The sequence below is a fragment of the Equus caballus genome, chromosome 4 (assembly GCF_041296265.1).
Source record: "Equus caballus isolate H_3958 breed thoroughbred chromosome 4, TB-T2T, whole genome shotgun sequence".
In the NCBI taxonomy this organism is placed as follows: Eukaryota; Metazoa; Chordata; class Mammalia; order Perissodactyla; family Equidae; genus Equus; species Equus caballus.
The window spans coordinates 61,999,988-62,012,685 of NC_091687.1; the positions used below are offsets into that span (position 1 = coordinate 61,999,988).

Below are 12,698 nucleotides of genomic sequence, written 5' to 3' on the forward strand. Positions count from 1 at the left end.
GTCATTTTTATTATCCTTACTTCTTTGAATAAATTCAGATGACAGCCCTATTTCATTTCTTCATTCAGTTTGGAGGCCAGATGGCATTAGAATCATTTACTTCACCTTGTTGTGCTTAATTACGACAATCAACACACTATTTTCCAAATTAATCATAACAAAGTAATTTCATTAGTAACACAGCAGGCTGTTGAATTATTAGCATCATAACAGTTTGCAAACAATTAAACTTTATTTGAACCTTAAAAATTTGCAGAGTGGAACATTATTGTAAGATCTAATGGCAATAGAGTACAAATTCAGTACAGAGCAAATAATCAAGCAAAATGCTATATAAAATATGACTTACAATCACCTTTGAAAAAAATTAGCTCTCTAACTGTTCATAGAAAAACAAATAAAGGCTAAGCAAACATAATGAGAACATAGCAATTAGCATATTTTCTAACAAGCCATTTTGTTTAAATTCACATTAATGATATTATTATGATCTTGAAGAGTGTGTGATATATTGTCAAGGGTGTAAAGAAAACTTTCTCCCTGGTAGTATACAAATGATTTCGCTAAATGAATATAAAGGACTCACGAATTGAAAATAACGATTATTTCTCTTGCCACTCCAATTTTAAAGCTTTTGTTTCCTTTCTTATCTCCCACCTATGTTCAAGTTAAAAAAGAACAAAGGCCAGAGGAGCTCCGGACAAAAGTCACACTTTATTTCTGTATTGTCACCATTCAGAGAGAGACTATCGGGCTTTGAATTGTTGGTCATCAGTTGGCAAAGGACTCCCTCTCCTGGATTAACTGTACAAAGAGGCAAAAACCTTCTAAATGAACCACATTCTGTGTGACTTTGTGCCTGAGTGGGGGAGGGGTTCCAAGCGGTCTAGTCTGCAATGAAAAGCTGCTGCCATCTACTGGCCCAGGACCAACATCTTCCCTTAAACCAGAACCTCGAAACCTGTTTCCACCAAGTCTACGTTTTCAGTGGAAACTCACAACTGCTTTTTACTTTTCAGTCTCTCAGGCTTTGAAAACCAGGCCACTGAATTCATCTCCAGTTGTCTTACTTTTGCCAAGATGATTTCAATCTATTCCAATGGCTTTACATTAGGAAAAGATTAACGAGTGCAGAAATTAATTTCTGAAAGCTTTAACTTGACAATGTCTAATTTATATAAACTAGAGTTTACCTACAATCTCTAAAATTAATATTTCTTTTTACATTTGAAATAGGATGATCACAGTATTGAGGAGACAACGGTAAAACATAAACTCTGAGATATTGCTTGTAAATAGTTTTATATAAATAATGGAGGTTTTAAAATATTATCAGATCATTTGCATGGTTAGAATCTTTATAAAGCAAAGATCTGAACAGTTCAACAAAGGTAGTACCTACTAATCAAAGATTCACTATTAGGAGATTATATCTACTCCAAATATTATCCAAACAGCAGTACATTCTGATATATATTAAGGCCATACTGGTACCTTGTAGGCATTTAAAATACCTTGGATTTCAAGTATACGTGAAAAGGTAATGACATAATCCCAGAAATCTTGCTCAGGCGCACAACGTATACTTCCAGCGTCAGGCTAACGATACCCTCCCACTCACCTGTTGGTACCTGTGCCCACCTCGATTTCCACACTCCCCTTTCTGAGCCTTCCTCTTCTTTTCATGGCTCTGAGATGTGCGGAGGAGACTCCAGTCTGGAGGTCTGCTGTTTTGTAGTGGGGCTTTAACAGCACGGTAATGATCCGGCAGGATAAAAGAGTGCTCTGCTATGCCTTCTTACTTTGGGAATACATTGAGGTTCTTTATGTCTTTATATTAGTGGCAGAATGGGGTTTCTTATGAATTTTCTATTTTATTAAATTCAAACAAAACTATGGTAGAAAATTAGCAAGTCACTCATCTAACTAGGATATTTGTTATTGATAAAGGGCTTTGCACAAACCATGATTCTGGTCTGCACATGAGTGGCGGAAGGTGACAGCACACTACCATCTGCAATTCTATCATCTTCTCTATTTTGTGGCTATATGTAACCTAAAGTAAATTTGCCAATCAGTAATAATTCTTTCATGAAAACATGTTACTGTTGTGTGAAAAATAAATACTAAGATAAACCACCTACAAAGTTTTAACAAAGCCACATTCTTTAGATAGCATCTACCAAAAGCTTGCATATATTCAATTAAAATTTCTATGAAATTATACATTACATTCCAAAAAAATAACCAATGTCCAATATTAAGAGAAATTACAACTCATACAGGAAGTAGCAGTGGCTATGTGGTACATATAAAATAGTGCTGAATTCTTCACACAAATCAAATGAGTAAATAAAAACTACAATTATTTCCTTGCAAAATACCAACAGGTATAACTTTACTGCTTGCATCTAATTTACATTAATATCCTTCATTTAATTTCACAACAGAGGACTATTATTATGAATGTATAAAATAGCAAAGACAGACAATGTTCAACAAGAAAAGGAAAGGTTATGAGCTGTCACTCATGTTTTCACAATGATTCTAAATCCAAAGCATTTGCAGACTCACAGAAGAATCTTCTTTTTCTGCAGCCAGACAGGGAAAGTTGCATTTTAATTTTTTTCTTCAGTTGAAATGTTGGTTTTTCCCTGCTCAGAAAAAAATCACATTTTTAGCCAAGGAAAAGTGAATGTTTACTCAACATTTTGCCAATTCAGCTCCTCAGACAGGCCATAAAAGTGGTATTTTACTAAAGAAGGGGAGGTCTGGGAAAACAGCTGGTTATTATCAAGAGGATTTTCTTGAAATAATCTATTTTCAATGAACTTATTTTTAAAATTAAGCCAGATTTTTTTTAAAAAGATGATGATGATTTGGGAGCATAATCTTTGTGCTATCAGAAAACTACAGACTTTTAAAAAAGCAAAGACTTAACATAGAGACCAAGAGAACATATGAGCTATTACAGAATATTGGATTAAAATGTACTTACCCAGGACTCTCAAATATCATACATCTCCATTATGTAGGATTTCGGCACCAAGCCAATGGCTCCCTTCATTTCTCCTACCCACCAGCCATATCTATTGTATTCCTAATTGAAAACAATATGCAATATTAACCTTTAGACTGGTGTAAGTACAATGTCATTTGTATGCAACTTCTTAGAAATGTTATTTCTTTTTATAAAGTTACAAGAGCTTGAGCTGCAAATTGAAACATTTTAATCTTTTTTGTTTCTAGACACTTTAAAAATGCTGTTAGGCAAAGATTTAAATTAACATATAAGACAAAGCCTGTTTATTACTCCATGTAGAACACAGAGACAGTCACTTATGATAAGAACCTAGCAAATGAAACTCCGCACAGCTCTCTGGGCCCCTTTCCCTTACTCTCTCTCTCTCTCTCTCCCGCCCCCCCACCCCGCCCCCCCCCCACACATATCCTGGGGGCAGGGTTTACTACTGCAAACACCAGTGCCAGAGGCTACAAGGTTACAGCCAAGATCTCTGCCTTCAAGAAGCTTATCATCTAGCAAGGATAGGATTATTTTTTCACAATAAACTACTTAATTCCTAGGTAAACTCATATGACTGAAAATGACTTAGAATGAGGAGTTTGCCCCTTCTTAAGAAAATCTAATATATGACTATAGACATTTTCAACAGATCAATTAGAGAATAAGGAAATACTAATAACAGCAAAAAAAATTTTTTCTTTTCAAAACGATTCACAAAAGGGCTCCTTTTAAAAAGCTTCCCTGAGGCATTTATTGTTCCTTTTATTGATCATAAACTACATTAGATAAAGGATGGGTAGAAGGAATGTAAAGATGGTGTTAGATTCACCCTTACAGTGGCAGATCAATAGGAAATAAAAGTATCTTGAGTTATAAAGGCAAAACATTAATACGGCTGTAAAAATGAGTGATTGATGAGTCATTTTTGCATGTACTTTGCAACGTGAGATAAACCTGTACCTCCATTTCTCCCCTTTGCCTCCACTTACAGATACACTGCTGCTTTAGGCATTGCGAACACACTGCAGCTGGTCTCATATGCCTGCCAGATTGACTAATGCATTTTTATCTCAAATTTATTTATGTTTAGTGAGATACAAACAAAGTAAAATGAATTACAAGTTTCAAGAGTAATATCTTCCAAAAGCAATACTCTGCAAAAGCACTGTAGGACCCAAATTTAATTTTTCATATAAGATAAATTTTTAAAATCAATCCCAAAAGTAATTCAATTCCAATATCTGAGTCGTAGATAAATGTGCATATGCAGATTGAGTTACATGTGGGGAGGGAATGTTAACACTCGCACAGACTTAACATTTGTATTGATTAGTATGCTACTGACCATCAGAAAAAAAACAATCGTACAATTCTTCAATACAAATGTAGCAACATTAGCATGTGTATATTGATATGAAGTCTACCAATAGAAAGATTTTAGGATTAAAATCTATACATTTTTAATAGTGGGATGTATCAGAATTAGGTTTATTAGAAGAATAAGGTGGAAGGCAAAGGGGGAAAGGCCAATCATGCCCTTCCTATTTGAATGAGGGCACAGCTCTGGCTTATGAGGCAGTGGATTCCAGACTTTAAGTTTAAAAGTTCCCTGATAGTGTAAACTTAGTGGACAAAACTACCTACCCAAGGAGAACAGTCTGATGCCCAGTACTCAGTGAGGATGATTATAATCCATGCAGGATATATGTATCAGAAGAAAACACCAACTTACTGAAAGCTATGATTAGCAACCATTATATCCTAATAGGTACCTAATAAAACTGCCCTTTTCCATTTTTAAGGCAATGAATACAAGTAGATGCTAATGCTTAACAAAACAAACATATTTAACCTTTCAGAGGCCAAAGGCCTACATTGTAAGATTTCAAATGGATAGTTAAGAGGGTAAGGGCTGAGTGTCAACGCTCTTACCCAATGCCAATCTAAGATTTTTTCAATCATTTAGAAGGAGTAAAGGAAGTAGGCCCCCAAATGCTACACACAGAACATATTCAGTAAGAGGGCATATTATGACCTAAACCTGCTTTCAGACAATAGCCCTCCATCTGGGTCTCAATGTTTAGATTCAAATTACAAACCACTTTATAATAGTCTGCTTCAGTCATAATCCGCACTCTCAATTAAGGGCATATGATTGTTCTCAAAAAGCTCACGACATCCAAATTTAAGAAACTGATTTCCGACAAATCACTTCAACAATGGACCAGTGACATATGTACTTCACACTTGAGAGAATTCTGCATGATGGTAACTGGTAAGGTTCATTAAATAGAACGTACAGTAGTAAACAGCAGGGAGGAGCCTATTCAGCTGTAAACAAATCCCTTAAAAGCAACATTCTAGGAAAAAATAAAATTTTAGACTGAAATAATCTCAAGCGCTTCACTCAATTAATTTAAAATAATTGAAAAGCATATGAAATACACACCTCATAAAATATTACAGATTTAAATCAGAAAAGGGTAAAAATAAAAACCAGAGTGTTTATTGCTTTACATACGTAAAGAATTCCATATAATACTCCTGTGTGGAATTAAGAGGTAAGATAAAATATGGCGAGGTAAAAATCTAGTAGGCAAATTTATGGATTTACACTGCAACCGTGTGAGTATGTCGAGAAGACTGCAAACACAGAAGCTTTTGCTTTTATCATTACATCCTCTGTACGAGCCTCCTGAGCAAAATGAATCCCAATTAAACCATTTGCAGCCTATAAATTGGAATGAAATGCTTCTTGGAGTACAGTATTCTAAACTTCAGCCTGAAGATTCAACATCATACAAGGTTTCCTTCTGAAGAAAATCTGCCTTTCTTTGCCGCCCAACAAATGTGATTATGAATGACATATTACTTACAGTGGAAAGTAATGCAATCCATACAGTGTTGTCTTGCAGTCCACATACTAATTATAGTATTGTTCTAACAGTCACAGGTGGGTCATTAAAAAAAAAAAAAAAACTCTCAAGCCTCACCTTGTTAATAAACAAAAAATAAAGAGACAAAACCATACCAGGCTGCCATCTAAATCTCTGAAAGGTTCGGAAGCATCCTGTCATCTTTATGGCACACGAGATCTCAGGTTCAAGAAGGCCTGCCATCTGGGATCCTTCACCCTATTCGGCTCTTAACATCAACTGAAATGCTAACACAGGCAAGTGACTGTACTTCAGGAGGACTGATAAAATAATGAAGAGTCCTTTAATCTACAGGAAACCATTCTAGTCAATTTATAAGAAATATTGCATCCCTTTGTAGGACGTGTAATTATTTTCTATTAATCATGTGCTATAAAGCTACATTATGCGGTTATTCTGTTATCACTAGAAAGAGGCCTGCAGTCAGCTTCTGACAATGTTGGGTAATTACTAACACAAAGCTGCTTTCTCCTCCCTTTGCAATGCTATCAAGATCCAGAGGTGTGGTGATGCTTATTGTATAAAAATAGTACTCAAAAGAAATTCAATATCTGCAAAATGGATGGCTTCAAGGCAAAATGTAATGTGGCAGTCAAAGAAGCCAAAAAGCGAAACTTGCCCAATAATCCGAGGAAATAATGGTAAAGCAGCACTGAACAGTTGTGATCTAAATCTTCTGTTTTCAATGTTCATACCATTAAAATGGTTTTGTTTTATTTTGTAGATAAAATGTTAGGCCTCAATTAATAGTTATTAAGCAATAAATTAAAGTGATTATGTAATAAGGCAGGAAAAAAGGACAAGTTTTGACAAAGAGAAACAGAGACTTTATCCAACACAATAGTAAACATATGTCCACGTTTACTCATTAGCTAAATCTTGTCTCTCTGCCAGTGTATTATTTTACACTTAAATAAGGCCCTAACATTTACTTAAATCCTTTTCAGCACCATGATTCTCATTTCTCAAGTATGTTAATCCATTTTCTGCCAACCATATGGTAAAGGAACAGTGCCTTAACGGAAACTTGAAACACTCAGACTCCGGGATGTACCACCTCTCTCACAAATTAGTTGCCAACCTGTTTGAAATCAACAGGTGTTAGAAAGGTTAAGAGACTATGTGTCCTTTCTCCAAACATCCCTCTGTGCTTCAAAACATACTAGCATTTTGTGGAAATGAAGGTAACTACATTCACAAAATATAAAATACATTGACTTTCAGAACCAGTGGACTTCACTACTGTTTTCCAACTCTCCACTGTGTTATTTTCAAATTACTCATAAACATTGTAGTAGTGTGAAAACTAGATAACTATTTAAAATACAGAGATACTTTCTTCAAGGTTACCTCTTCAGTCTCTTCCTTTTTACTATCTCCAACTAGAAATTTTGTAAGTATCCTTTCATTTCTCATACATCCATTGTTTCAAAAGGTTCTCTTAAAATGCACAACAGGAAGCTGACAACCTCACTGTGTTACTGTTATTATCTACACATTAACTGCTCAAATCTTAAGTCTCCTAACCTATTAAATGAGGAAATTGACACTAACAGTCTCTGAACACAACCATGCATGAACCGGCTGGAAGACACTAAGTCTCCTAGCAGCTTATAGAAATCAACCCCATTACTTCATCATTTACTACGCAAGTGTGACTTTGAGTTACTCTAATTCAAGAAATTACTATTTTTTTCTCCTTGCACTATGTACTCCATTTTTAAAGCAAGAGAGACAAGGACAAGTAAGGAAGCTGATAGTAAAGAACTTAATTCTTATAACAACTTTTAAGTTATATTCCAGAGCCAAAACACATTTAATTCACATTTCTACACAGTCAACATTTACAACACCATACAGTAAAAACCGGTATTCAGACTGATGATTCGTAGATACTGTTAAGGGAGAAAGATCAAATCAGGCTCAGCAGAGGGTGGCCTTGGTACTCAGTGTATTTTACCAACCAATTCATAACTCCATTAACTCTTCTCAGGTTTACCTACTCCTCTCTATTCCAATGTCACCACTCTAGTTCAGGCCTTTATCACCTCATCCTGGACTGTTGCATCATCAGCTCTGCCTCTCTGTTCTTCCCAGGAACTGCCTTTGTCAGTTTATTCTGCTGCTCAAGAACTTGTACCAGCTCCCCAGGGCGTTAATTACAAACTCCTCTGCTTGGCTTTTTCCCACCCTGCTAGCATCCCTCTTCTCTTACTGTCACCTTCCAGGCTACACTCCTTCCTACTTCTGTGTGTGGGACCTCCTCCCCAGAGCACTTCTCCCCCCTTCACCCAACCTAACCAGTGACTCGGACCTGACTCAAGTTACCCCTAGCTGTCATGAAATTTTCTCTGAATTATCTAGTCCATGCTTACATCTCTCATTTTAAGCTAAGCATTTATTCCTCACTGAATTTTGTGTATTTTAGCTTTGTCCCTTCAACTAAAATAAAATACAAACTCACAGAGATCAGGGCAACGTCTTACACTTAATCTGTATGCCCCACACAGAAGGATTGTGTAAAAGGTGTTCAACAAATGTGTCCTGGATGATGAAACATATTCTATCTTCCCTGTGGATGCACAAGTTGACTATCCTAATTATTTTCCTAAGAAGTATAATTTCCAACAGGAATATCTTTTCCCTTGTGGATATTAGACATATTTGAGGAATTTTAGTAATGACGAAACAAACGTCTGTTCTGAGATATGTTTGGCTTCACAGTCTGAAGCGTGTTGCTCCTACACGTGGCTGGTTGTTGCCCACCATATCTTCCAACGTGCTACAAAGGATACCTTGTCTAAAGAGCTTAAATTCCACCTGCAGAAAGAAAGATATCTGTCCCCTGCAGAACTGGGACCAAATAACTTCAGTTCTTCGAAGAAACGAGTTCAGCTGAATTTATTGTAAGTACTGAAGAGCTTAAGACAGAACCCTGCAAAAGCAGAAACAGCGTGGCAGGGGTAGGGGAAAACTGCTGGGTTTTCAGTTCCTTCTAAATATTCTTGTGATTATTTTCTCAGAAGATCCAGAGTCTCACCCTAGCTTTGTTATTAACTAGATATGCAACCTTGGGCCATCCCCAAGTTCTTCAGGGATGATTTTTGTTTGTTTGTTTGTATATTTATGTCACTCTTTGAGACTCCACAATAATCCAGTTACACACGACACAAATCAATAAGTCTAATTATTATACATTTGGACCCTCACAGAATTACCTTTATGAAATCTGTTGTTATATTTACTATAAATTTTTTTGGAGCGTATAATTTGCCCTTGTTGTACTTATTATATAAATTGTTGAGGTTAGATAATCAGTGAAGATTCTAGAAATTCATGTGAGAATTCTTTTTCAAAGTAGCCCGTGCTGGGAAAAGCTAAGATCCCTTCTTTATGATTAAAAGGAATTATTAGCTCCTTGTCTCTCTCTTTTTTAGTTTGGCTGCCAAGACGCTCAGGGCCGAGTTAGAAGCTTGAGTGCAGAAACTTCATTGTCTTTTAAGGTCTTCATAGGGTAATCCTTTTTTCCTTTAGTCTTTTATTTACTTTTCCCCAATTATGGTGAGCCTCGAGATTTCCTCACCTATAACGTGAAGGGCTAACACACTAAGATTCCCTTAACTGTATGTTCTATCATTCTAGATTCTTTTAAGAAGTTGAGGATAATTTCCTATTTTTAACTATATTTTCATTAACACATATTAAACATCTGTCTGCCATAATGTAAGATATTGGGGATACAAAAATACTTAAGACATGGTGTCCCCCATAACAAATTCAGGGCTTCTCTGAGAAAGAGAAAAATGGATAATCCTAGTCATGGCCCATTTAGGTATAGCAAAGCAGAAAGAGAAAACGCTTTAGTGTCTGATCTGCATTGATTCCAGGAGAAGGTACCTACTAGCTGGTATCCTCAGGGATTTACAGAATAATCCTACTGAGCATCAGTTTCCTCATCTGCAAAATTATAGCACCATATACTTCATAGGGTTATCTCTGAATCAGAGGAGTGAAAGTCCATTGAGTGCCTAGACCAGGATATCGTAGGTCTGCAACAAATACTTTTTCATTTCCTCCCTCTCCTTCCCACTAATTGGTGTAGCAAAATACTGGGGCAATGAAAAACAGAGTATTTTGGAGTACACCGCGAGGCAATCTGATTATTATTAGCAGTTCTCTACCTTGCTCTTCCAAAGGAATCTGACCTGTAAAGGGATGAGAGGGAGACGTCTCAGAGTGAAAGTGTGTTATACATACACTGAAGGGGTGCCTGAATTTTTTTGGGGGGGAGTTCAGAAGGGTATAAGAGATCATGGATTTTTCAATTTACGATTTAAAAAAAAATATCAACATAGTGCTTTTCTTTAAGGTTGTTTTGTTTTGCTTCTAGTAAACCTTAGCTTACTGCATGCAGAATTAATCGCCCTCCACGGCCACCTCCGCTCCCCCTGCCTCGCTGACATCGCCTCCTGGCTTATCCTCTACCTCTCAAGTCTTTGCAGGGGCCCAGCCTGCCAGCCTGCCTCCTCTAAGCACCTTCACTTTTCATCTGTCAACATTTTCCTGGAACGCTCCCTACATTTTCTGTAAGAGAAAATAGAGAAGTACTTGAGTGTGTTGTTCACACAAAGATAACAAGAGGAGTCCCAGGAGTGGAACCAGAACATCCTGCGATGCGGTGCTGTGTCCACAAGCTGCTTATCACTACTCAAGAGAGGTGGGTGCTCAGTAGCAGGCCCTGGTTCATGCTGCACTGTCCACAACATCCCCAGATTGACAGCAAAGAAACTAAGCACCATCGGACCCAAACCAACGCAGTCACAAGTACAAATACTCCTCCTCCTTTCCAAAGGCTATAGGATAGAATGACATTTTGGGAACTAGCTTCGTGTCCACAACGTATGTCCTATATTGAGATGTCCTAGTTACTCTTCAGCAGTTGGTTATGCTATTTTTGGCACGCTGGGTCAGATGGTCACAAAGGAAAAACTAAGGGAGCGAAAAAGTAACTCTGTGTTTCCCTCTGCCAGTTGAGCTCAGCAAGACTTTCATTTTATTTTATTTTTCTGGTAGGTTTGGAGCCAAAAAAGCCCTAGTAATTCAATCTTTACATCTTTACAATGAGAAGCAAATGGTGAGTGACAGTTACAATTCACCAATCAGTAGAAAAAGTCACAAATACAAAAGGAGGCAATGCTTGGAACTCCAACCAGCATATACTTAAAAAAAAATGCTCTTTTATTGTATATTAGTATATACAATACTGTATACTGTCGATCTACATTTTCTATTTTTGACTTTTCTCAAAAAGCTGCAAAGCTCAGGTTACCTGTGCCCTGGACTAGAAAAAATATTCCAGGATTCTTAACTCTCTTATTTTTCTGTTAGTACCACACAAAGTGGCATGCCTCTTTCCTGCTGAAGCATAGCTCTTCTGTCATTAAGTCTCTAAAAATAATTTATTGCTTTAAAAGTAAGAATAGGAATGCAGTTAGCAATTTACCGATGAGTAGCGATTGAAAGATAAACTAATAGAGGACGTAAATCCAGGGCAGCAAGTAGAATACCATAACCAGAGAGGAATGCAGGGCTACGGAAAACACCTATAGCTATACAATCTGGGTCCTGCTATTAAAATTATAAAATCTCACAAATGTGGTTCTACGAAAATACTATTAATTAGGATATTATGTCCATGTTTAAGGTGGCAATAAAAATGAAATGCAAACTAGTAAGAGTTTAGCATGATTTAAAACAACCTGATTCCTGGGGCTGGCCCCATGGCCGAGTGGTTAAGTTCGCGTGCTCCGCTGCAGGCGGCCCAGTGTTTCGTTGGTTCGAATCCTGGGTGCGGACATGGCACTGCTCATCAAACCACGCTGAGGCAGCGTCCCACATGCCACAACTAGATGAACCCACAATGAAGAATATACAACTATGTACCGGGGGGCTTTGGGAAGAAAAAGGAAAAAAATAAAATCTTTAAAAAAAAAAAAAAAAAACCAACCTGATTCCTGAAAAATAAATAAAAGATTTTCTACCCCAAATATGATTTTTCCCCCTATCAAATGAATCTGAAACCAGTCCTTTTGTTTCAGAGTTAGTTCATTAACAATGCAGCTGTCATTAAAATTACAGATTCCACTTTCATCATTTTCATCCATCCCTGTTAATGTGTTCCATCTTTTTTGGGGGGTGGGCGGGGGGGAGGAGATTGCTAAGTCTCCACTGAACTCTTGAAGTATATAAAGTGTTTTATTCTAATACACAAAAAACAGCAGGAACCCTATACAAAAAGAACTGTAAGCAAAAAGTTACTGGCTTGCCTTTTTGGGCAAGCGGTATTTAGATTTATTATTAGTGAGGTTCAAAGGTTAAAACTAAGAAAATGAAGGACACTTTGAAGGAGGGGCTAGCTCAGCCAGGGGTCCCATGACAGCTGCTAATTGGAAAAGGTTAAAAAGGGAAGGAGAATGAGCAGAGTATCAGCCTACTCGTCTTTCTTTACTGCAACATTTGATTTTCACTAAAAATTGAAAAAGAATGCTAAGATCTGTGTAACTCTCAAAAGAGGCCTCAAATAAATAAATCACCCCCAGGCTGACTGAGCACAGCTGACACCCCATCAAGGCTTCCTTGAAAAAACAGAAAAAGAAAACTGAATTTTAAAATCAAACTATACTTCTACAGTGAATTTTAACGAAGACAGTCTAATCATCAAACTAGTTAAATCTTTT

General features: G+C 36.9%; 1 protein-coding gene across 1 annotated transcript in view; it reads right to left on the reverse strand.

Annotated features, from left to right (window-relative positions):
- Positions 1 to 213: 213 nt before the first annotated feature.
- The window catches only part of SKAP2 (src kinase associated phosphoprotein 2), a 169,514-nt gene continuing 157,029 nt past the window's right edge, over positions 214 to 12,698 (reverse strand). Inside the window, exons 12-13 of the mRNA XM_005609268.4 lie at positions 2,999 to 3,100; positions 214 to 2,654 (exon numbers count right to left, since the gene is read on the reverse strand). Of these exons, the coding sequence (XP_005609325.1) occupies positions 3,008 to 3,100 (93 nt within the window). The 3' untranslated portion in view covers positions 214 to 2,654; positions 2,999 to 3,007. The remainder of the gene's footprint in view (positions 2,655 to 2,998; positions 3,101 to 12,698) is intronic.